This window comes from Muntiacus reevesi, chromosome 1, assembly GCF_963930625.1.
Source record: "Muntiacus reevesi chromosome 1, mMunRee1.1, whole genome shotgun sequence".
Taxonomy (NCBI): Eukaryota; Metazoa; Chordata; class Mammalia; order Artiodactyla; family Cervidae; genus Muntiacus; species Muntiacus reevesi.
The window spans coordinates 205,745,070-205,771,307 of NC_089249.1; the positions used below are offsets into that span (position 1 = coordinate 205,745,070).

Below are 26,238 nucleotides of genomic sequence, written 5' to 3' on the forward strand. Positions count from 1 at the left end.
AGTTCCTTACACAAACACCATGAGATTAGTTAAATGCCCTGTCCAACACAAACAAAATGAAATGATGTGATTTAGAGATGCAGAGTGTCAGAAGACTTCATGTTTACCAGGGAAACAGATTTATCTAGTAGCTTGCAGAATTTGTTCTGTAATAATTTTGTGCCTTCTAAATGACTTTCTTAGGTTGGTTAAATTAAAAAAAAATAATAAACGAAACCAGTAAACAAATTTTATTGGAACACCGCCATGCCTATTTATTTATAAAGGAAAACAAAACTTCAATCAGCCTATGGTTTACTGTGAGATTCATGGTCAGTGAGGGCTGTATGTCACTGACACAGTCATGGCCCGGTGCCCTGGAGTGTTTCTTGGCTTTGCCAGCCATTTCCCATGGGACTCACTTGGCCCCATTTCCTACTCCTGAAACAAATCATCCCCAATTACTGCCTCAACTGAATGGAGAATCTGAGTTGGTCAAGACAATTTGACTACATCTAGAGCCAAAAGCAAAGAACCTAATGACTCATCTCCAATTTTTTAAGTCCAATAATAAAAGATACTCTGTGATTAAAGAGTTTATTATAGGCTAAGTTTAGTGCAATATTAATTAATGCACTAAAGTTCTGTGCTCCCACTTCTCTCTGCCTATAAAGAGCTGTTGCTGTACATTCCTTGAAGCGATTTTATTTTAATATGATACAGAGAAGTAATAACCATAAGAGTTCAAAGGAACTTAGAGGTCATATTGTCACCTCGTTCATACTGCATTTTACTTGTATTTTACAATTGATGAAACTGAGGCTCAGAGAAGTAAGGTTATATTTTCCAGACTCTATAACACGCTTATAGAACAGCCAGAGCTAGAAACCAGTTTTTCTGACCCAGTGGTTTTAATCTGTACCAATCATGGGGTCGCAAAGAGTCGGACACGACTGAGTGACTGAACTGAACTGAACTGAATTAAATGATCCTATTTGACAACATCACCTTCAAGTACAATAGTTTATAAATTTCAGAAGAAATGTGCCAGAGAATCTGTATCAGAAGGAGCTTTCAGAAGCATCCAGTCTCACTTCGCAGTATGTCAGGAATCCCGTTAGAGTTCACAGAGAGAGGATATTAGAGCAATGCAGCTGCCGCGGCTGTGACCCCAGTCATTTAACAATACCCGTGTTCCTGACAGGCGGCAGCTTCCACATGGTGACTCAGGAACCCAGCCTCCTTTTATCTGTGGCCTCCTCTTCCCAGGGTTTTCACCCCTTACATGCAGGAGGAGCATAGGGCAAAAACAAATGGAGAAAGGTTCTTAATCTTGGTCTTGAGAGAATACATCTCAATAGTTCTCAGTGAGAACTATTCACCTGTCCCTATCGAGTTGCAAGAGAGGCTGACAAGTGTAGTCCATGGCTGGACAGCTGCCTCTGTACTCTGCGGAAGGAGGCTTCATCTTTGACTTAGGCAGCTCCAATCAGCCAAATGCAACCTCCTGGGGAAAAGTGCAGGCTAATTGCAGCCAACACTGGTACTCCAGTGTGTAAAGGGGATTGCATGCACGCTCAGTTGCTTAGTTATGTAACTCTTTGCGACCCCATGGACTGTAGCCCACCCAGTTCCTCTGTCCATGGAATTTCACAGGCAAGAATATTGGAGTGGGTTGCCGTTTCCTCCAGGGGATCTTCCCCTCCCAGGGATCAAACCCACGTCTCTTGTGTCTCGTGAATTGGCAGGCGGATTCTTTAGCCCTGAGCCACCTGAAAGGCACCAATAGCATCTGCTACAGTCTACCCTCTGTACCACTCAGAGCCAATTGTTTCTCATGTTATTGTCATTCCATGTGGTTGCAGGTCCTCCAGCATTCCGGTTGGTGCAATTTCTGGTACTTATAAGGGGAGAATTATTGGAACAAATTACAACTTTGATATTGCAGGCCGTCCTCAGGTTAAAAGTAGTGGTTGTTCTGGTCTACTTGTTTGCGCAGCTTTGTTGCTTTGGGGAACTGCTTGAGCCCAGTTTCAGATCACTGTTTCCATCTTATGATGGACACTGCTGGTGTACCCAATCTTATGATTTGGTAGGTCTGACCAAACCCAGCGTGTGGTGGGCAGCCCTTGTTTCATAGTCATTTGATGTCTCATAATCAGATAGTCACTCCCAGGTGGCAATAATGTGTCCGACGCTGTATTGTGAATGGTGTGTATTTCTCTGCTACTGGTAACACAGCCTGCCCCAAGAACCCTAGAGATCTGCACTGCAATTCTCACATTTAGGGTTCTCAAGTATTTCACACAGCATCTTTATTTACCACAGATACATCAAATACCCTAAAATTTGGGGAGTCATGTGGCCCAAAAGGCAGTGTTTCTTATACCATAACCTAGATCCACTACAGAGCCCTTTTGTATTCTAAGTCCCACTTAAACTGGTAGACTTCCTCATGTTGCAAGCTCAGTTGGTCAGTCATGTCCAACTCTTTGCAACCTCGTGGACTGTAGCCCACCCTGCTCCTCTGCCCGAAGGATTTTCCAGGCAATAGTAGAATGGGTTGACTTTTCCTCCTCTAGGGGATCTTTCTGACACGAGCATCAAACCTGTCTCCAGCATTGGCAAGCTGATTCTTTACCACTGAGCCATCTGGGAAGCCCAGTAAACTTCCTCATCACCCATTAAATAGCTATTTTCATTTACAACTTTTACTTTTGAAATAGCTACAGACTCCCAAGAAGTGGCAAAGACAGTGCAAGCATTCCTGTGTACCAAGCTTCCCCCTGTTTTCCTCATACATGTTAAATACCCAGAGCCACTGCAGAATTCAACGCAGCTTCTTCTTCCTATATTTTGTCCTAGTTCTCTGCAGGTGAGAATCTTAGCAATGGCACACACTACAGCAAGTCAAGCAGTAACAATAGTTCACTCACTTACCGATGATGTGGTTCTCATTGCCATCTAGTGGATGAGTACTCCAACGCCAAACCTACATCCAGTTGGCTTCCTAGGACCATTCCTCTCACTAGCTGTCTTAAATCACTTTCTCTGTGAATGAGAATCTGAGGCAGGACTTCTTACTTAAAAGATCTTAAGGAGGAACCTTTTAGGGAGTGAAAAAAAAAGTAGGAGACAGCAGGGGATGAAGTTCAGTAAAGATGTGGCTCCCACGGGAAGCCCTGAATCATGAATCGCTCCACCCAGAGGTGTCATGTCCTGTGTTAGTTGCTCAGTCGTGTCCAACTCTTTGTGACCTTGTGGACTGTAGCCCACCAGGCTCCTCTGTCCATGGGATTCTCCAGGTAAGAATACTGGAGTGGGTTGCCATTCCCTTCATCCAGGGATCTTCCCAACCCAGGGAAAGAACTGGGGTTTCCTTCATTGCAGGCGAATTCTTTGCCATCTGAGCCATCAGAGGTGAACGCCGCTAATCCTTTCATCATTCAGCCTTTGTCCAAGGCCTTCCGCTGGGTGAGGTGGTGTAAGTTACTGCCATTATCTCCTGGACCAGTGCCAAGGGCACTCCTGCAAGCCAAGGACAATTCCACAAGAAAGGACAAAGGCCTGAGCCAGGAGCAGCCAACACCCACAGCACCTGGGGGATGGATGCACACCCTGGGGAGGGGCATACGGGCAGGACCTCCAACAGCATCTTCTGTCCCTCCCTGAGGAGATGATACAGGTTCAGAGCTGAATGATGAGAAGGAGGCAGCCACGGGAAAATCCTGGGAAGATCATTGCAGGTAGTTCTGAGATGAGAACTCACTTGACATGTTTGGAGTGCAGAAAGGCCATTGCAGTGGAATGGGGTGACGGAGGTGAGGATGGAGACTGAGCTTGTGAAGCCGGCAGAGCGGCATGACACAGACAGTGGCTGGGCTTTATTCTGACGACCACTTCCTCAAGACCGTGTACATCTTTAAGGCATGTTAATAATGTTATTTGTCTTTGTACTGAGAGAATCTGAGAGGTGTGATTAGAAACGTTATTGCTTACCACTCAGCCATAAAAAATAATTAAATAATGCTATTTGCAGCAATATGGATGGACCTAGAGATTATCGCACTAAGCAAAGTCAGAAAAAGAAAGTCAAATACCATAGGCTATCACTTATATGTGGAATCTGAAAATGATACAAATGAAGTTATTTACAAAACAGAGTCACAGACATAGGGAGCAGACTTGTGGTTGCCAGAGGTGAAGGGGGTTTGGGGGAGGGATGGATTAGGAGTTTGGGGTTAGCAGTGCAAACTATTGTGTAGAGAATGGATAGACAAAGTGCTACTGTATAGCACAAGGGCCTATATTCAATATTCTGTGATAAACTGTAATGGAAAAGAATATGAGAAAGATATAAAAAAATAATAATAAATAGAATATGAAAAAGAATGTACATATATGGGGAGATATATATATATAGCTGAATCACTTTGCTATACAGCAGAAATTAACACATTGTAAATCAGCTAATACTTCAATGAAATGTTTTTTTAAAAAAGAAATGCCATTCCTGCTTTTATTAAAAATACACACCCCCACATTAGCTCATAGCTCATTTCAAATGTATCAGATCTTAGATATGAATGCATGAGCTCTTAAATATCATTGCTTTCATGAATTTTCATAAGTTAACACAGCAGGTCCAATCTTGACCTTGCGTGCCTTATTTATTCCTTCTAATCAGGCTATACTTAAATGAACTACCTTTGAAAGGGAAAACAGATTAGTCACCCTAAATGGTTTACTTAAAATACTTCATCATAAAACAAAGCAAAACAAAACTGCACCTCCTGGTACTCCTACACCACACACTGATTTTTTCCTCTCTGCGTTGTCATCTGTCTTTCTGGTAAAAGTGTTTTATAACTTTTCTCGGAGGTTAAAATGGCTCTAATAGGGCCTTCCCTGGTGGTCCAGTGGTTAGGACTCAGTCCTTTCACTCCCAAGGGCTGGGATTTGATCCCTGGTTGAGGTATTATCCCACAAGCTGTGCATGGAAAAAAAAAAGGTTCTAATAGTGCCTTACTGACCTGATTGATAAAGGTAACTTACCACATGCAGCTAAACTCATTTCCAGGATAGGTTGACCACGTGCTCAAGCCTGGTTTGTGCACTTCATTCACTCCGATATAAACCATCTCGATGGAGGTCCCTATTCCCCATCTGCATAGCTTTGATCCTAATCAGGATTTCTTACCTGGATTTAGGTTCAAACCAGTTTATTTATCTCTTAATCTTCAATCCATCCTTTGAACTATTGGCAGATTAGTTTTTCTCAAACTCTGTCATGATCATTAATAGTAATCTATTTCAACCACTGGTTTGGAATTTAAAATCCTCTATAAGCTGGATCCTTTTCCCTAAGATTACCTTCTTTTATTTTCCAGCAGGGAACTTTTCTCTGTCCAGGATATCCTCACATATTCTGTAAACATAATGATTTTTCCTCATTGCCTCTGTTTATGCTTTTCCCATGTGTGGAAAGGCCTTTCTAGCTCTCACTGGCTTGCATGTGACCCATTGCTCAAATCCAGCATCCTGCTGGAACCTGCTCTGACTTCTCTGACACTCTAAAGCTTAACTCTCCTCTGGAGGGTAGCACCAGCTGAGGCCCGATCATCTAGTCATCACTTAGGATGAAATGCACCTGTGATTGCTTGAGACCCTGCCCCCCCCCCCCCATGACCTTTGTCTCCTAATACCGGGAAGAAAATGAACCTTGCTGTACTTGCAAAATAGTCTCTTAAATCCCCAGAAAAGAACAAAGAATGCACAAGTTAATTTTCCTGATCAAAGAAAGAACAGAGTTGTCACAGCTCATTGCTAGGGGTAATTAAATATATCTTGTGTTACTTCACTGAAAGAGGATTTTTGGAAATAAGCGCTCGTTGTCCCTTGGACTTCACCCCATGTGCCTTTTTGTTTTGCTGATTTTGCTCTGTATCTGTAACTGAGCAGAACCCTATGGGCCTTCCTGGAACAGACTCCCCGCAACATGTCTTCTGCCTGCCTCTTGTCTATAGAAAAAATTTAGCCTCCGAGGCCTTCCTTGAATTACAATGAAGCACTTTACTGATGGTTTTTAATTTGTCCCTAGAAAAAGACATGTTTTTCTAAATGTGTTATCCCTTGGTTTCTTTCGTTTTCAGTTTTCAAATTTTTACATATCAGGTGTAATTCCACTGCAAAGCACTGAGGGGTAGACCCAAAGGGTTTAAGCTCCCTTTTGTGAATAAAATGCTCTATCTGAAAATTTGTTACAGAAGCATTGAAGAATTTCTACCTCTGATTTCTATAATATCACAATATCTATAACAGGTAATGACAAAGATTTTCCTTATTAAAGAAGTGCAAACCAACAAAACATTTTAAAAAAAAAGCTTTTTTTTTTTTTTGAGCAACACAGCAGAGACCTCTTCTGGTCAAGAAGCAGAAGGCTTAGGCAGAGAACCAACTTGGAAAAGGTTAAGGTGGAGAGAATTGGTATTGGAGAAAAAAGACTATGAAAGAGGTTTCATAGAAGAGTTGGCAGTTGTGTTGAATATGAAACTGACAGCAGAATAGAAAGGAGTGCCTTCCACATGTGGGGAGCAGTGTCTGCAAAGGTAAAACACAGCAGTGTTTGCTGCAGAGAAGTTACAAAGATGCGAGGATATAAATAAGAATCAAAACTCCACCTTTTAGAACTAACATTGTAAACATTTTGATGTTCTGGCTTCCAGCACTGTTTTCTGGTCATAGACATTCTTCTTATCCACACAAGTTGATACATCCTGACTTTTTAAGCCAGACTTCTATCGCACATATTTTGCCACATTCTCCTTTTTAAAAATTTTAACCTTTTTTTTTTTGTTTTGTTTTTGTGTAGCATGTGCAACCAGGGATCAAACCTGCACCCGCTACAGTGGAGATGCAGATTCCTAACCACCGGATCACCAGGGAAGTCCCATTTTAACAGTTTCTAATGAAAGTTGCTAATAAGATGATTCTTGCGTTTTCTCAATTGTTTCTTCCTTATGTCTGCCCCTTGCCTTTCCTACTTGGCGCGATTTTGGACCGTTTTCAGTCTTTGTCCGTTTTTTGTCTAGTGACAAGCACCTTGCCGGGCTGAATGCCTACGGGGACAGTTGTGCCATTAGCTTCCTCTCGCTGCACTCAGGGTAGGTGACATACTTCTCCCCATAAGCTCGGGCCGTGTTGCCAGTTTGCTGCTGTTTGCAGGGCCTTCGCAAAATCTGAACTGTTTCATCCTTTCAGATAAGCACGGATCGAATACTGCTCTTCTGTCTCAGCTCTTTGGAAAGAGGGGAAGACATAATCTTCCTGTGAATGTGGGGAAGTGCACTGACGTGCCTTTTCTGGTTCTTGCTTTGATGAGAAGCCACAGAAGAATTGAACTTCATTTTGGCTGCTGGTGCTTCAGCAGTGGCCACTCTTTTGGTCACATTCTTAAAAGAAGGAAGACGCTTTCTGACAGCCAGGCTTCTAGTGGTAAATCACATGAAAAGCCAGAGAAGTTGTAGTGAAGCCTTTGGAACTGGTCCCTGTATCGCCAGGGCCCCAGTTGTGCACTGAGGCGCACAGGACTCGGGGAGTGTAGCGCTGGCGCCCTTCCAGCTAGTGCTCACCTTCTCTGCCAGACACGCCTGTGTGGGACACACCTCTCCACCTGCTCTTGGCGGCCCCTTAGCCTGCTGGAAGCGAATTCAGTTCAGTTCAGTTCAGTTCAGTTCAGTTCAGTTCAGTTCAGTCGCTCAGTCGTGTCTGACTCTTTGCGACCCCGTGAATCGCAGCACGCCAGGCCTCCCTGTCCATCACCAACTCCCGGAGTTTACTCAAACTCATATCCATCAAGTCGGTGATGCCATCCAGCCATCTCATCCTCTGTCGTCCCCTTCTCCTCCTGCCCCCAATCCCTCCCAGCATCAGGGTCTTTTCCAATGAGTCAACTCTTCGCATGAGGTGGCCAAAGTATTGGAGTTTCAGCTTCAACATCAGTCCTTCCAATGAAGACCCAGGACTGATCTCCTTTAGGATGGACTGGTTGGAGCTCCTAATTAGCAATGGTCAAATATGATCACTTATATTCTCAATATGTGTAAAATATATCCCTTGGCATTTTTGACCCTGGAAATCTCAGAGATTTACCAGTCATGGGGATTAACCCACCTGGGCCAAGATGCAACATGATAATCTGCTCTCTTGGGAAGAAATTCAGAGTTTTAAGTTAAACCACAGTGGAATGGGGACTCTTTTAAAACACATTTATTTATCTATTTATTTGGCTGAGCCACATTTTTTATTGAGGCATGTGGGCTCTTAGTTGCAGCATGTGTGATCTAGTTCCCTGAGCAGGGATTGAACCAGGGGCCCCTCTTCATTAGGGGTTCAGAGTCTTAGCCACTGGATCACCAGGGAAGTCCCTGGAATTTTTAAAGAAGGCAGGCATAGGTACAAGTTAGTGTTTACATTTAAGACAGTGAAATTAGATGAGGAATAATCTGAAAGAGAATCACTTACTAGGATGTAACTTAGAGGGCCACACAAAATTAGAGAAAATTAAGTAGAACAGAAAAATTGATACTGTAGGGTGATGAGACTGTCCCTGAGCTAGGTACCCTAAAGTGCCTAAAGGAATTTAGATAGAAGGCTTATTACAAGGATAGAGCTATATCACCAGGGATGTCTGCAAAAACATGAGCAAGTTATGGCGGGGGAAACGCTCAAGGTCTCTATCCAATCTATGTCCCATTTTTTCTGCATGGCCCAACAAACATTAATGGAACATTTGCTTTTCCATCTCCATGTCAGTTATGTTCTTCCTCTTTGAAGCCCAAATCACTATTGTCAAATCCTCTTCTGTCTTTAGCTGAAAATGATATATAAAGTGAGGGTTTCAGTCATTTTGGTGAGTTACTCAGTTTTCCTGGGTCTCTCCCATGTATACATGTTATTTAATGTTTATTTGATTTTCTCCTGTTCATCTGTCTCATGCCAATTCAATTCTTAAACCCACCAGAAGAACCTAGAAGAATAGAGGAAAATTTTTTTCATCCCCAACAAATGTTGATGGACATTTGTTTCTACCTTTGGGCTAAAATGAATTATGCTGCTGTGAACACTGGTGTACAAATATTTGTTCATCACTGCTTTTAATTCTTTGGGGCATATGCCTAGAATTGAAATTGCTGGATCATAAGGTAATTCTGTGTGTAATTGTTTGAGAAACCACTATACTGTCTTCCACAGCAGTGTATCATTTTTACACATAGTCATTCTTATTTCTTAAGTTATGTGAATCAATTCTTCGCTGTAGGATATTGATACTTGGATACACTGAACCAATATGGAAAGTATATCTCAGCTAAAATCATATGATGCATCATAGAGTTGTCTACAAAACACCTCTAATAACCTTATTGGCTAGTTACCAGTCTCTTAGGGGTATGTGTATTGGTGAGGGAGGAAGAAAGAAAGTAAAAGTAAGTAAATCAGAAAAGTAGCAAAAATAATCCCACATCCTCCAACTCTGTCTCAGTTTGGTTTACCTGAGTTTTTGAAGAGAGGAATCATAAGGATAGAATGAGGAGGAGAAAAAGAGAGAGGAGTGTGATGAAGATAGATGGTGGGACTGGATCAGTCTGCTGTTTCTTAACTGCTTAGTCTGAAATTAATTTCAGTGAGACAGTTTTCCTTGCTCCTCTACTTCATCTCAGGTGTTCTCAGAGATTATTTTCTTTCTAAGATATAATAATGTAAAAAAATATGCAGTTGCCTTATAGCCTTTGAATAAATTAAACCTGTAGGTGAAATATTTATGGAAGAGAGAGAGACTGAACTACTTGATTATTTTATTCTTTGATCAGATCAGCCGCCTCCTGAAGCCGTGGGAAATCACAGTGCTTTGGTACTTGGAGAGAGGTGAATGCAGAGGCATATCTACAATTTTTATTTCTGGCGGGCCTTTCTTCAAGACAACTTTACGATCTTCCCCATGGCAAAGCCTTTCACTGTGATCCAAAAACAGAGTGTCTTCCAAAGGGCCAGCATGGATCCCACATGCTTCTGCGTGCTAAGAGGAAGAAAAAAATCTGCTGTATATCACACCAAAAACCACTTTATTATATTAAGATGGAAGTTGCCCAGTAGTTTTTCTATTACTGTCAAGAAGGAATCTCTAGTGGGCAGAGCAATAACCATTTTTTAAAAAGCAGTGCTAACTGGTGTCTTCCAACCAACAGGAAGAGCCAGTGGTGTGGACTGCAGACTCTAAACTTGGAGTTGGATCACTGACCTTTAGCTTCACCACTTATATGTCCTTGTATAAGTCATTTATGCACTGTGGGACTCAGTTTTCTCAAATATAAAATGGGAATTATTAAACAATTCTTTAAGTGTTGAATAAAACATTATATGCGAATGAAAAATCTTTTGCTGACTTTCAAAGCTCTTTTTAGGGCTTCCCTGGTGGCTCATTGGTAAAGAATCTGCCTGCTAGTGCAGGAGACTTGGGTTCAATCCCTATGTCAGGAAGATCCCTGAGCAGGAAATGGCAACTCACTCAGGTATTCTTGCCTGGGAAATCCCATACACAGAGGAGCCTGGCGGGCTACTGTCCATGGGATCACAAAGAGTCGGACACCACTGAACAACTAAACAACAACACAAATAAAATGAGCTATAGGGGATGCGGAGGCTGCTGCAACTGCTGTTGGATAGATAAGTTACTTATTATCTGTAGTGAGAGGTTATTATCTGAATTGTACATGTATTTCTGATTCTCTGATATTGCTGAATAGCAGTCTGGCCTGGTCTTGGGGTGCAGCCCCCTCTCTCCTATGCCATTCTCTTGTTTTTATGTTGTTAAATAGCTATTTCAACTCCTATAGGAAAAATGGTACAGTGGAAGAAAAGCAAAGCTAGCATTTACTCAGCGCACACTCACTTCATTATAATTCTCCTTTAGTTTTCACTTTTACTCTGTAAGATAGATGCTCCATACACCAGTTGTTAATTACATTTTAAAACTGTTAGGAACACTGTCAACTAAATTGCAGAAGTGAAATAACAATGAAAAATTTATGCTGAATTATAGTTCTAAAGAGTAAGGTCAAGAATCATAGAAATGTTTTGTATATAATAGTCACATTCTATAATATCATCTGTTTTGGTAAAGTATATTCTTACTCAACATTAATTGCTTATTGATTAGAAATGTGGAAATTAGTTACATACACACCTTTCTTCCTAGGAATCGTAACTTGAAACTTCTTGTTGTCTGATTATTACAAAATATTATATTCTCTTTTAAAGAAACAACTTACCTTTTCACAAGGGAATGGTCAATCTGAATTTGGAAAATGTTTTGAAACTGCTGACTACTGAATAGGAGAACTGAGTAAACAAGGAGTCTTATCTATAAATCTAGCCAAACTGTTCCCATAGTTTTCAACCTGAGTTTGCAGTACAGCTGTAAAAATACTCTCTCTAAAGAACAGACTTGTGGCTGCCAAGGTTGGGGAGAGGTAGGAGAGACTTGGATTGGGAGTTTGGGATTATCAGATGCAAACTATTGTATATAGAATGGATAAACAACAAGGTCCTACCGTATGGCACAGAGAAATATATTCCATTTCCTGTAATAAACCATTAATGGAAAAGAATAGAAAAAAAAATGTGTGTATATTTATATACATACATAACTGAATCACTTTGCTGTACAGAAGAAGTTAACACATTGAAGATAAAATATACTTCAATAAAAAAATACACACTCTGTACTACAGCCTTACTATTAATGGTGTCTACGACTGATGGACTTAACAACTGTGAACCGGCATTATGTAAAGAAAATGTAGACATGTATTTCTGATATCTTTTGGTTTATCTATTTTAAGTTTATAATTGGGTTATTTGAGTAAGACACTGCTATTTAACTTTTGTTTGCAAGTTTATGTGGCAGGTGCACCAAATAACTTTTGTTAGAATGGTGGTTGTCAGGGCTTGGGAAGAGGAAGAAATGAGACAAAGGATACAAACTTCCAGTTTTGGAAGAGTAAGTTCTAAGGGTCTAACGTTCAACACAGTGACTCTAGTTAATAAAATGGTACTGTATACTTGAGAGCTGCTGAGAGTAGATTTGAAGTATTCTTACTACAAGGAAAAAAGTTAACTATGAGAGATGATGAATGTGTTAATTATCTTGATCTCGGTAATCAGTGATGTACAAAGCATCAGGCTGTGTTACACTAAAAAAATTTTATTTTTGGCAGCACTGGGTCTTCCTTGCTCATGTGGACTTTCTCCTGTTGCAGTGGGTAGACTTATTGTGGTGGCTTCTCTTGTTGCAGAGTACAGGCTCTAAGCGGTACTGGCTAGCTCTGGGCTGAGCATGTGGAATCATCTTGGACCAGTGATCCAACCTGTGTCCTCTTCACAGGCAGGCAGATTCCTAACCACTAGAGGGAAGCTCCTATTTTTAAATATTTTTTAATAAATTAGCCCTTTGCTGTATATGCTATAAATATTTCCCCAAGTTGCCCTCAAAATTTTTTGTTGTTGAGGTACAGTTGATGTACAATATTATGTAAGTTTCTGCTGGACAACATAGTGATTCACAATTTTCCATAGTTTTTTTCGGCCACACCACACAGCGTGAGGAACTTCTTCAACCAGGGATCAAACCTGTGCCTCTTGCAGTGGAAGCACAAGCCTCAACCACTAGACTACCAGGGAAGGCCCATGTTGTATACTTTAAATATACACAATCAGATTTGTCTATTGTTCCTCAATAAAGCTGAAAAAATGAAAAATAAATTTCAAAACAGACTTTGTAGAGTTGTATGTTTATTCACAGATATATTACATACTATAGGTTTTTTAAAATTATGAATATTTATAGGAAAATACCTTCAGATTCACATTCCTGAATTCCATGTTCTGTTTCCAAGGCATTACATAACTTCTTGGGATCATCCCTTGCTTTAAGGAAAACCGTGGCAAATGAATCTCACAACACCTGAAGATTAAGAAAGCAAGAAGAGTATCTTGCGAACTAAATACAATTGCTTTAGCATCATTTGAGGGAACGGAAGCAGTTGTGTCTGTGAGGTTTGGACCCCTGCAGCTGCAGGACAGAGCAGTCACTGCTTTGAGACTCACCTATTAATAGTAGATAACCGACCCATTAAATCCCCAAGTGTCACCAAGGGTCCACTCTGGATATCATTACTCTAACTGCATGCTGTCCTTTACAATTTACTCATGTTCATTTTGGCCTTATTTTAAGGGGAAAAATAGCACACCATGATTTAGCTCAGGCCTATGCACTGGCTAAAGGAATCTCTGGCCAGTCACAAAAATCAGTAATTTAGCTTCTGAATTTAGTACATGCTCTACACTCAGGACAGTCTTGCTTTCTCTAGCATACACAGTTTTGTTCTGGAACATTAAGTTTTCTATATAGATACCAAGGGGAAGCACAGAATTGGCGTCCCCATGAATGTAACTCCCAGACTGAAAACAAACAAAACCCCCAGAAAACCCCAAACCCTTAAGTCCTCACTTATTAGCAGGCTTATCTGAATTCTCATCACAACAGTTGTTGGGGAGTTTAGGTAAGATCGGACAAGTGTCTTTGCCTGAAGCCATCACTGCCCGTGGTGTCAGGAATTCTCATCTAGAACTTCACTAGTCTACCAATTATGATGGCAGTGCTGCCTCAGATGTAACAATGTTTTGCTAACTTCATAGCAACCTGTAGTAATTGCTTCAGCAGTTAATTAAGAATGTGGGACTTAGAGCCATTTCAAGTGTTTTTTAAATACTCCTTGAGTACATTGTCAATTCTTTCCATGAGCACTTAAAAAATAAGCATGTTTGCAGACATACTACAACTTTGACAAAGATACTAGGAAATACAGTGGACTAAGCAATTATTACTCACAAATAACCACTTCATATTTTCCTCTTTATAGACTGCACATAGCTTATATGTCCCATTCCTGTTTCGCCATTATTTAGACACCTGTGAGTGTAAATCAAACTTGCCTTAACCCAAGCCAATTCAACCCATTTTATCTCCTAGGTTTTGAATTGAATCACAGAGTATTTTAGGTAAAAAAAACTCATTCTAATAAAGGTTATGAGTGAGGATGAGCACCTAAATTACTAAGCCAGAGACACAGAGGGCTATTACTGTTAACCCTACTAGCCAGCAAGTAGGAGAATGTTAGGCTGAGCAGGAAGAATGACTGTAATGTATGCTGGTATGATGACAGTATTAAGGGAATACATTTCTGGCAAGTTTGGGAAGACATTCCTAGATCTGGATAATTAGAAAGGTTTAGAGAAGAGTAATGTTAATAAACAAAACCTTAAACCTTAAAAACTGAAACACTGGTTTCTATACACCTTCGGATGTAATACAATCCAGAAATCTGTGTAGTTTGCAAATGTTAAGAAAATAATGAAAACAAGCTAGGAAGTGGGTGGGGGAGAAATGAGCAATCCACTAAAGATGAAGTAGCCCTGAGACACTAATATCCTTCAAAAACTGTAACTTACACTAGGAAAATCAGTAATATTTACAAGGATACACGACATTTAGATTTCTGAGTGTTCTCTTACCTAATATACCAAACCTTTAAAATCACCTCACATAAAGCAATCCCAGGAACTGTGGTGATCATTTTACAATATATAAAAATACTGAACCACTATGCTATACACCTGAAACTAAGGTAATACTGTAAGTCAATTATACTTCAATTAGAAAAAAATTCTTCAATAAATAAAAGGTTAAAAAAACTTTCGGGACAATATTTAAATACTTACCTATTTAAAATGCTTCTTTCCTTGGTTATGGCAATTTTATGAAAGAAAATTGAGATTATAAAATAAAATCACTTGAAACTCAGTGACTTCCAGAATTCTAATTTTATTTCTGCATTCTTTATGAATAAAATGTAACCAATAACCATTTTCCTCTTCCTTCCCTGCTTAGATCCAACTTCAATGATTACGTGTTTCAAAAATTACTGAAAGACTTCAAGTACATTATTGCAAATAATAGATAATAACTGCTTCCTACATATTTTTGCTTACTCTGTAAACTGTAGTCAACTCTTGGGACACCTTAAGTAAACTATTTATTTTCTTAAGTAAAAATGAATAATTTTAAACATCATGCAGAAGAAACATTTTTAATACGTAACTTCCTTAACATAAGGTAAAACTGTCTTAGGCAGGCCACCACTGGGAATTTTTTTAAATGTCATTGCAATTATGCACATATGGATTATATTTAGTATTTAAATATATGACCAAAGTAACTAATAAGTCAAAAACAAAGTTAAAGTTATGAACTGATACTTCTTTGAAAAGAGTCTGATGTTTATTTACTTCGGAACAAACACATAAGTGGGAAGAGCCACTAGTATAAACCTATTTTTAGTTTCTATCATTAAAAGCCTAAGAGTTCTTAAAACATAGAAAAACTAAATTTGAATGCATTTGTAACAGTTTAACAATTTATGTCTTAATAGGACCTTTTAATGGAATGTTTTGAAACCAATCATAGTTCATTGTAAAGATAAATCAGAAAAACTTTTAAGCATGTTAAAATGACTTGGACAAAATTGATGATCAACTAGTAATAATTAGCACATGCAACAGATTAAGAAATTAAATCTTCCACTATATACTTTTAAATATTTTGTCAGACATGAGAAAGTTTTAAATGTTATCACATTCATCTCACACATATTCAATTTTATTTAAAACAAAGTAACAATTCTCTCCAGATTTTTGTGTTTATCAGTGCAAAGTAAAATAATCTCAGTAGAAATGGTTTATTACAATGTTATCTTAGAAAGGTTTATTCCTCAAAATGTACTAAAACATGTCCAAATCATTAGAATGATCAACCTCAATGGCCTCCTCTGCATCCAACTTTGTTTCTCCATGTCCTTCCTGTGATTCATCAAGAGAGGCCAGGGCCTCATTAGTGTCACTTGCAAAAGTCTCTCGTGATGTATCATCATCTTCTTGAAAATTTAGGTTTTTAATGGCTTGTTTCATCTTTTTCCCCATCACTTGCATTCTTCTCTTTCTAGCAGCTTTTTTATTTTCATATTCCTTTTGACTTTCAAAGTAGAAAATGTCCTACAATAAAGGAACAACTTTAGTAAACAAGAACTACTATTTATTAAAACTACCATATCCTTAAACCCTATTATGTTGCCTTCACAACAGTGTGAAAATTCACAATTTTTTCAAGCGTCTACTTACCTGTAAGTGGAGCATAGTAGCAGTATTTTCATTTTATATGAAAACACATCCAAACATCTTGATAAAAACAATTCTAACTAGTACAATGCCTGGCAATACTAAATTAAATTATGAAGTTCCCCCTTTTCCTCCAAATACAGCAAACTTTATTAATGAGGAAATGTCATTCCCATGGGTTATATATTTAAATAAAACACACCAGGGAATGGCCTAAAGAAATGTCTTTTTTATCATATTGTTAATGTGTTACGACAAATGCAGACAATAGATAATCTGAGAGAAATTTTTCTTCTCCCACCCATAAGTTAAGAACCTAGTGCATACTACTTTCAGAGGGAAATCATTATAGCTGGACTTTAAAAAAATAGAGCAAATTAACCTCTAACTATTCTTACTCTTTTTATCTTCACAAACTTTGTATTCTCTAGAAGAAGAGAATATAAGGTCACATACTAAAATAAAATCAAGTGAGAAAAAGTTGAAAACAAGCCCACTCAGTTCAGTTCTGGCTTCCAAATTCTACAGACTGTGATTGTTAACAATAGGGTGACTAAAAGAAAAACTATAACACCATTATTTGGATGAAATATGAAATTACCTGCAATAAAATTATATCTACCTTCTGATTTTCCTTTCTAGTAACAAAGGTAGTCAATCCATATACAACAGAAATTTTGGAAAAAACAGAAAACAAAAAAAATCTTAAAGCCAAAACGTTTCTAACCCCTCACAATAAACCAAAGCACTGGTAACATTTTGGTGTTTTAACTACCAATCTATTGTCCCATGACTCTTTTTCTTTAAAAATCTGTACTCTGCCTCTAAGCTATTATTTTATTTTCTAATTTTCTTAGAATTGTTTCATAAAAATAGAAGCTACACAATAGCTGTTTTAAGAATGTCCTTATAAGAAAACATTCCCCTATTATTTGATACTATTAAAATTGTTTCCACTGTTTATTATAATGCAATGTTTCTGACAGTTTAAGATAAAAATCTACAAACAGTAAATTCCCTCCACAACGAGTTAGAAGAACTGAATTTCAAAGACAGGTGATTCAGTGAAAACAACATGGGTCTGAAGGCAGAGTCCTGTGTGATCTCAGACCTATCCTTTTCTTGCTTTCATCTGCAGAGCAGGGTGACACCCAATGACAGGCTGTCAAGAGTTAAGTACTGTAAATATTGGCCTTAGTGCCAGGCTCATGGTGAATAAATGTTCCTTTCTTCTCTCCTGCTTCTGGAAATTGCTTGTCCAGATTTAGTTACCAAGAAAAAGCTTTTTTAGACATCATTTTATTTAACTCTTTTATAGTAATATTAAACAGGCAGGGCACATATTAAAGTCCTCACTTTATAGATGAAAAAATTAAGGCTGGGGGAGACAGTGAGCAATCTTCTCAGAGTCTACAATGGTTAAATGGCAAAATTAAGATTAAAACTTAGACTCTGAATCTTTTCATCTAGAGAATCCTTTTCATCAGATCATACTATATCTTTCAAAAGAGTGACATTTTTCATTAATAAAAAGTTTTAGAGGGCGTGATTAGGACTCCATGCTTCCAGTGCAGAAGGCCTAGGTTTGATCCCTCATCAGGGAACTAAGATCCTGGAAGCCAAGTTATGTGTGTGTTAGTTGCTCAGTCATGTCTGACTCTTTGTGACCGCATGGACTACAGCCCGCCAGGCTCCTCTGTCCATGGGATTGTCCAGGCAAGAATACTGCCATTCCCTTCTCCAGGGGAATCTTCCCGACCCAAGGATCGAACACAAGTCTCCCTCATTGCAGAGCAAATTCTTAACTGTCTAAGCCACCAGGGAAGGCTTAAGATTCTGAAAACCAAGTTATAGGAGAGTAGAAAAAAATAAGTACATGCTAAGACACCAGGAAAAATTGCCATAAAAGGAAGCATGACCTTGGCTCTGAAAGGGGAGGAAAAGAGGAGGCAGAGCTTTATAAGAGGTTCAAGTTTTACTTGAAAAGAGCAACTAAAAAAATCAGTCAAGTTAAGGCAGAGCATGTAATAGAGACCAACAGAAAATGAAGCTAGAGGCTGAGTGGCAGTCAAATTATGATTGATCTTAAAAGTAAAAGACATTGTCATTTTTACCTTAATTTGTTCCTCACTGATACTAGGAGTGTTTTTCAGGAGATTCAGGAAAACTCCACCTGGGGTTCTTCTTCTACTGCCATTCTACAAAAAAGAACAGAAAAATCATCCTGTGTAGACTCTTACCATGAATGGTCAGAGCAACTTTCAGAGACATTCCATGAAGATTTACTATGCCACTCCATTAAACTGCCATGTCCTTCTCATCTCTCCAGACTTCCCATTTGCTCCATTTCTTTTCTCATAGCAGGTATCACTTTCTAGCATACTTGGAAGATACTACATTTATTCTTTAGACTGCTTCCTTCCCACCCCCATTACAACATAAGCTTCCTGTATCTAAAACAGTGCCTTAAACTACGACACAGGCAGGGGGTGCCACTACACTCATGATCATCATAGTTTGTTGTTAACTTCTATAATCTATGTCCACAGGCTGTTTCTTCACCCAGTGCTATCACTTCTAATTGGTTACTTTTCTCTCCATTTCCACAGCATAATATTGATGGGGTCTCTTGTGATGTTATTACTCAAATTCACGAGGAACAAATAAGAAGGAAACCATTCGACCTTCATCCTCATCCTGTGGTGAAAGCTCAATTAAATGAGATCTGCAAGATCACTCATTCTACAGCATAAACTGCCACTGCTTGTGATCTGGCCCCAGCAAGAGAATTGCTCTATCAGTCATTTTGGGACAGTAAAGTGCTTTTTAGCCACTTTTTTTTTTCCCCTTCCTCAATCCCAGAAACCTCTTTAGACATTTTGTTTCCTATTCACCCCTACCACCCATGAAATTTTAATACTCATAGATACACTTTATCTGTGCTTTATACATAACAAGATTTTTTTTTTGCCCCCCCAAGAACCAGTTTTCAAGAATGTATGAATTAAATGAACCAAAAATAACACTTCTCTTCACCACTACTAACTGAGTTCTGGGCACTGTGATAAGCACTATATATGCATTATCTTATTTAATCCTTACATTAGAGGATTAATCCCATTTTATAGCTGAGATTGAGGTATCCAAAGTCAAATAATTTAGCTAAATGTCACATCTAGTATGCTGCACATCCAAAATTCAAAATAAGAAACCCCAAACTCCAAAACCCATACTCACTAAGTTTGAGCTTCCAGGTCCATTGCCCTTTTTTCTCTTTTTTGCCTTTTTTCTTAAAATTTCAGCCCCTACCCTTAATGAAGCCTGTGAGGGATTCGTTGTTGACTACACACTAACAAGCTACAATTTAGATACATTTTTAATAAGAAAAGTACTAATTGTAAAAACTGACCATACTGAATATTTAAATTCAATTTTCATTATTAATGAAGGTTTTTAAAAGTCTGAAACACACTGGTTATAATCTATACATAAGAGAACCAACAATCAGAGACAAGGGTATTTTATTAGTCTTACCATTATAAAAAGACCACCGTTTTGTTCAACTTCAGCAGTTTCCATCAGAAGTTCAATTGCCTTTTTGTTCCCAATTATTCTCACTACTCGGGCTATCAAATCTTTCTTTGGTTCCTGCAACCTGATAAGGAACAAATGAAGTAATATCAACCTCTTTATTTGTTGCATAAAGTTGAGGAAATCTACCTTAGTCTCCAATTTAGTTCCCAGATAGAATTAACATCCCATTCAAGTAACATTTGCTTTCCAAAATCTTTAGTATTTAACCTTGGAATCAGTGACATGGAAACATTCTTATCTTGGGTTACCCAAGCAGACAGTAATGTCAAGATTCCATCTCAAGTTACGTACTGGCCTCTTCACTTTGCCTTATGGGATTACAGTAAATTTCAAAAGAAATACGCACACACAGCATGACGAATGCAAGTCTAAAAGCAAACATATACCACGTTTCCTAAAATTTAGCTCTCCTAACTCAAGATGTCCAGGAGCTTTAAAATGGATTGGACTTTTCCCTCATGGGCTCCCTGTCTCAGAACAGACGATATGTTTTTACCTAATATTTACCAAAGGCTTATTATGAGATAAGCACAATCCTAAGAACTATATATGCACTATATTTCAGTTAATTCTCTCAACAGTCTTACAAAGCAGATATAATTATTTTTACCACTGACGGGTAAAAACACAGGAAGCCTAAATAAGTATAGCACACCTAACATGAGAGACCATACTTTGCAGAGATGAAGGAGGATTAATATTACAGAAGTCTTACCAGTTCCCTAGCAAGCTCTGGCTTCTTTTGCTTTTTCTCTATTGTGGAAAGAGCACTAAACTAGGAATAAAGAGACTAGACTTCAGGTCCAGGTCTGACACATTAGTGACTTTGAGCAAACCACACAAGTACTAGGCCTCAATTTCCTATTTGTAAAGTGAAGGTATTGGTTTACAAAGTCTCTAGGTTTCTTTCCAGCATTTATATTCCAAACCACCTCAGTACTTAAAAAATCTAGTACTGCTATTGACAGGCTTGCCTGGAAAGTAAATACTTGTTCTCCTACTAGTTATATTACCTTTGAACCAAACATGTTTTCAAACTTGTGACACTGTTCACTAATAATTTAGAGCTAATAAAATGTAAGCAAAATTTCAACTTTAGATATTTCATGTTAAAAATACATGAAATGAAAAAAAAAACATGAAATGTAAATTTACCATACATCAAACAACTCTACTCCTATCTATCCAAAATAAATGAAACTATGTGTCCAAAGATGTGTACATGGAAGTTCATAACAGAATTATTCATAATTGCCAAATAGTGTAATAGCCAATACAAGTGTGTGTGTGTAAATATGTAAGCTGTTGATGACTGCTATGACATGGACGAATTTCAAAAACACTGCACTGAGGGAAAATAGCCAGGCACAAGAGACTACATATTGTGATTCTACTAACATGAAATTTCCAAAAAATGCAAATTGACAGCAATAGAATGATTAGCAGTTACCTGGGAATTGGACTAGGACTAACTCTAAATGGGCATATGGCATGAGGGATCTTATTGGGTGATGGAAATGTTTTAGAAGTGCTTTATGATTATTCAACCGATAAATTTACCAAAAAAAGTCAACACTTAAAGAGGACAAATTTTATTACATGTATAATCAGCCTCAATAAAGTTGTAAAAACAAGTCATAAATGCTTGAAAACACTCCAAGAAACCCATATGATTTAAAAGGATCTGTTTTTATCTGAGTAGTTCTACAGCCCTCAATAGAAAGAGTTGCTCAAAAGTTCACAAAAATCTACACAATTATTCTATCAGATCTGCCCAAATTTAAGAATAGTCAACTATATTCATATTCATATAACCACATAAGTCCAGTTCTTGCTTTGGATTTAAAAAATCTCAAAAAGGAACATCACCATCAATGTATTTGGAATCTATGGTGTTTCTTATAAATGGAAGATAATTGGTCAAGTGTTCACTTCTAGAAATATTTAAATGCTCACCTGAAAGAAATTTCATCAGCCACCTTCTCTTGAGAATCGTCCTCCGTGATCTCGTATCGGCCTTTATAGTTCATTTCTAGTCTGTCTCCCACTCTGTCTTTGACAGGTCGTTTCCTTTTGAGATGGCCTTGCCCATTTTCCTCCTCCTTTGGTCCCATTTTTTTGCCACCGTGCATATATTCTTCTAGCTCTTTGTCTAATTCTTTTGCATGTTCTTGAGATTCTCTTTTAAGTTTCTTAGCAAGTAAATAATTGTAGGTCTCCGATTGTCGGCTTCTGTCAATAGTGCCCTCCATTCCCAAGATACCAAGTTCAGTGGCCACTGCATCTTGGTTCTGTTCTTGCAGCACAGCACCCCAGATATTGTTAACCTTCTTCCTTCCAGCTATCGGTGGTTTCTGGCTGCTCTGGTCGAACTGAAAAGGCTCTGGTTTGGGAGGGGTGTTAAAACATTTCTGGCGCTTGCGTTTCCAGAGAGAGCCATCGTCATCTGAATCTGAAAAACTCTCTTCACTTGAATCCACACTTTTCACAGTCCGATAATGTGACACCGGGGCGCACACTGTTGCAGCACTCTGGAAGGGCCGCACTGCACAGTCCCCACCTAGAGCCTTCTGCAAGTGAAGGGAAAGGACAGTCAATGTCGCCAAAGACGTTACCCCCACACACCCTGTGCTATCTAAAAAAATTATTTAGAGATTCCGCGGAACCATTTTAAAGCAGCAGTGATCTTTGAAGATCTCTGAAACCAATTCAGTGCCTGAATTTCTAAAGGTTTACATGGAACCTCCTTTTTTTTTTTTTTTTTGACCACTTGTAGCATCCCTGAGAGTGTTAGCCTGAGTCACTCGGGGATCCTGCAAGCAGCCAAAAAAAAAAAAAAAGAGAGAGAGAAGAATCCATGTAAGGGACTGAATTGGTTTCAGAGATCTTCCAAAGATTATTCCCTAACCAGGAATTGAATCTGGGTCCCCCACGGGAAACGTGGCCAATACTAACCACTAGACCACCAGGGAACTCTCTGGAATTTCCATCTTAAAAGCCACAAATTCTTATTTCTATATAGCTAATGTAGCACTTAGTGCTAAAACAGCTTTCAAAAAAATTACCAAAGCTCTTAATTCTCACCTTCAGAAGATTTTCAATCTTTTCAGTTGTCAGAACGTTTGAAAATGACATGTTCAAAAATTATTAGAGGCAGTTAGAACTTCTTTTCCCCTTTTCCAGAGGCTCCTGTCCTGCATTTGGATGTATCAACTGCCTTTATAAGGTTTTGGGACTGTGTTCCTTTTAGACTAGACAGTAAAATCCTATGTGTAGGCATCACTGACAAATTACTTGTAAAACCGCAGAGTCCATGGCATTAAGTTTACTAAGTCAAGAGTCAACCTATGCAAAACTGAAAAAGACTGAAAAATAAAATATCTTGGTACCGATTTCCCAAGATGCTTCTACATGCAAAAGGAATCACCTTTGCTTTTTCAACTAAACATCAAACCATTTGTTGAGCTCCTAGTCCGTGCTAGGAATGGGAGAGGGGTATTTTAAAGACAGAAGGTTAAGGCTTCGTATCTGGAAACAGTAACGGCAGTAACACTTGTCAGCCATCATTTAGGCTCCACCGAATCCTTACAGCCATCACTGTGGTACTATTATTCCCACTCTAAAGATGGGGCACTAGGCTAAATACCCTGTCACCGATCACACAGTGACGGCTCTGAAATTCGAACGCGGGCACCCTGGCACTAAAGCCTTCTCAAAACAGCTTGCTACTTAGTAGGGCGGCCAAGACAAACGCCTATTTAGAAACCTGGGAAGCTAACATAAAACCCAGCGGCACATTATGGCACCACGAAGCTAGGTTCCATGGGAATATGGAAGAACAGGCCCCTGAGCAAGAGACGAACTTCATTCCCGGTCCTCACTCCCTTTCTCTTCGGGCGCAAATGAGCGCCACAAGCCTGCTTGTGGGCCGACGACCCCACGTTCTACCTGTTCGGGAAAATCTGCCCTTCGGGGAGAACCTAGCCACGCCGAAGGAGGGAATTCTGTAGGTTTAGAAAACGAGAAGAGGAGCACGGGAGGCGGGAAAGAGACGACCGCACGCCCGCCTCAGGGAAGCCGCCCGCCTCGCGCACCCCGCCTCGCAGCTAGATGCCAGGCCAGGTTCGTAGGGCCCGCTGTCTCCCCGCCGCCGGCCGGGCCCCGCGCGCCCGCCAGGAGGACGCCTGGGCCCCGCGCTCCCGGCCCCGAGTCACCCGCCTGCCCGCCGCACTCACCGGCCCCGGCAGCGGCCTGTCGCTGGGTGCCACCGTCATGTCGGAATCCGAGTCGGAAACCTGCCCATCTTCCATGTCGCCGGCCTCCTGCGCCATCTTCCCCCGGCGCGCGCGGCGGGCCGGGAGAGCACTTCCGGCGGGGCGGCGGGCGGTGGGTGCTCGGGCGCCCCCGCGAGGGGGCCGCGCTCGCCCGGGCGGCCGCTGGGGCCTGGCCCGGACGCCTGAGTCGAGACTCGCAGATGTTGCATCATCATTGCAAACTGCTCCCGAGTGCTGCCTCCACACGCTGGCGCCTTTTCTTCTGACCTGCTCTCTTCAAACCTAAAGGTGTGCACGCGTGGCAGCCGTGAGGGATTCCTCTCTCGGTCTCACAGTCTTCGCCTGGATGCTCCAGGCGGGCCTTTCGGCTTCCATTCTTGCTCCTCTGTGATCCCCTCTGCAAGTAGCTTCCAGGGGAGCCTTCCAGACGGAACGTGAGGTCGCCGCCCGGCTCAGACCTCAGCACAGCCGACGGAGCTGCAGCTGTGTGCTTCAGGCTGGGGTCCCTCTCCTGCTCTCCAGCCACGCTGGCGCCTCTCACGTTATTCCTCAGGCATCCTGGGCCCTTTCCCGGCCCAAGGGCGCTGCAGTTACTGTTCCCTCGGCCTACAGACCCTCCAGTACTCCGACACCCCATTCTTCCAGAGGTTATGCTCTCACATGATTCAGAATTCTGATTAAAAGCGCCCTTCCCGCAGAGGTCTTCTTCAGGCACTCTCACTAAAGCAAGGTCCTGCCTTTCCTGTCACCCTTTTTATCCCTTCATGGCGTCAATAATTATATGCCTATTTGTTTTATTTTTTTGTCTGAATTTCCCCACCAAAATGCCTGTTTTATTCACTTTTTTCTACCTGTGCCCAGACCAGTGATTTCTTGTATGTAAACATGGTGAAGAAATATTAATTGAATTTTGGGGGGGTATAAAGGGGATCTTATTATTTGTATCTTTTACTATTTTTTTTTTTTTTGCCTTTCCTGATTTTATTATAATGAATACACATTGGAATGGGGAAAAATATTTTTAAAAACAGTAGTCATCTTTTACTTCATACATTTTTATTCATAATTGAAAATAATAACCTATTATACTGTTAATTTATTATAAGAATCTCCAGAGTCAAAGGGTCCATAGAGACTTAAAAAAAAATGTATGCAGTTTCTATTAAATAACACTTTCTGGTCACTTTATTTATTTATTTTTTCAATTATTTTTATTAGTTGGAGGCTAATTACTTCGCAACATTGCAGTGGGTTTTGTCTTACACTGACATGAATCAGCCATGGAGTCACATGTATTTCCCCCCCCCCCCCCCCCCCCCGCACTGGCCCGAGCACTTGTCTCATGCATCCCACCTGGGCTGGTGATCTGTTTCACCATAGATAATATACATGCTGTTCTCTGGAAACATCCCACCCTCGCCTTCTCCCACAGAGTCCAAAAGTCTGTTCTGTACATTCTTTTACTATTTTGTAATCTCCTTTCAAAAAGAAACAATATAACTGTTTATCCAGGACACTTTCCTATACTCATGTATAAAGATCTAGCTCCTTTTTAATGACTTCTCAGCTTTTCCATTGCATGGAGATAGCATCATTTATTTAGTTTCTGATGGTGTACACGTAAAGTGTAGCCAGTTTTGCAATGAACATGTCTTTTTACAAACTTGTTTTCTTATTTCCTTAGTATAGACTGTATAGGGAAAAATGAATTTATATTTTTGAAATATGAATTTAGTACCTATAAAGGAACTTAGAAGTCATTTGGCCCATTTTATTTTGGTAACTGAAGGGAGATTACATAGCTAAGCTTTTGCAGACCTCTGTCTTGACTCCAGGTCTCCTAATAAACAAGTCTATTAGGTTGTCTAAGGTCTCCTCTTAGACAACTGATATTTTACTTCTTTTGCATAGAATTACAGTTCCCCTGAATGGGTTCTTGTGTGTAGTGTGAGGTAGGAGTACATTTTCATGCTGTTATTAACATACTGTGTGGTATGGGATGCAGCTAAACATCATATAATGCATAGAACAGGCCCTCACACTAAAGATTTTTCTCCAGTGTTTTCCACTAGATGTTTTAGAGTTTTGGTTCTTACTTATA

The 26,238-nt window shown here is 39.8% G+C and overlaps 2 protein-coding genes and 1 pseudogene across 2 annotated transcripts; all 3 read right to left on the bottom strand.

Annotated features, from left to right (window-relative positions):
* Positions 1–6,956: 6,956 nt before the first annotated feature.
* On the bottom strand, positions 6,957–7,385 carry LOC136157108 (large ribosomal subunit protein uL24 pseudogene; annotated as a pseudogene).
* Positions 7,386–9,844: 2,459 nt separating this feature from the next.
* Positions 9,845–15,031, bottom strand: SPMIP10 (sperm microtubule inner protein 10). Its single transcript, XM_065918191.1, has 3 exons — positions 13,547–15,031; positions 12,892–13,000; positions 9,845–10,054 (listed from the first exon to the last, which is right to left on the bottom strand). Exons 1-3 carry the CDS (start codon positions 13,630–13,632, stop codon positions 9,845–9,847), a joined length of 405 nt encoding a protein of 134 aa, XP_065774263.1. The 5' UTR covers positions 13,633–15,031.
* A 323-nt stretch (positions 15,032–15,354) lies between these two features.
* On the bottom strand, positions 15,355–24,253 carry PHAX (phosphorylated adaptor for RNA export). Its single transcript, XM_065918190.1, has 5 exons — positions 24,099–24,253; positions 21,820–22,433; positions 19,804–19,924; positions 18,384–18,467; positions 15,355–16,146 (listed from the first exon to the last, which is right to left on the bottom strand). Exons 1-5 carry the CDS (start codon positions 24,192–24,194, stop codon positions 15,877–15,879), a joined length of 1,185 nt encoding a protein of 394 aa, XP_065774262.1. The 5' UTR covers positions 24,195–24,253; the 3' UTR covers positions 15,355–15,876.
* Between the last annotated feature and the right edge of the window lie 1,985 nt (positions 24,254–26,238).

Excerpts from the sequence above, each read along its gene's own strand:
- SPMIP10 (XM_065918191.1), bottom strand. The coding sequence starts at position 13,632 with ATGGCTTCAGGCAAAGACACTTGTCCGATCTTACCTAAACTCCCCAAC. Across the intron at positions 13,001-13,546 it reads TCAGATAAGCCTGCTAATAA|GTGTTGTGAGATTCATTTGC; the intron begins GTGAGGACTTAA and ends CTTAATCTTCAG. Across the intron at positions 10,055-12,891 it reads TCAGGAATGTGAATCTGAAG|CACGCAGAAGCATGTGGGAT; the intron begins GTATTTTCCTAT and ends TCTTCCTCTTAG.
- PHAX (XM_065918190.1), bottom strand. The coding sequence starts at position 24,194 with ATGGCGCAGGAGGCCGGCGACATGGAAGATGGGCAGGTTTCCGACTCG. Across the intron at positions 19,925-21,819 it reads GCTGATGAAATTTCTTTCAG|GTTGCAGGAACCAAAGAAAG; the intron begins GTGAGCATTTAA and ends GTTCCTTATCAG. Across the intron at positions 16,147-18,383 it reads TCAGTGAGGAACAAATTAAG|GACATTTTCTACTTTGAAAG; the intron begins GTAAAAATGACA and ends CCTTTATTGTAG.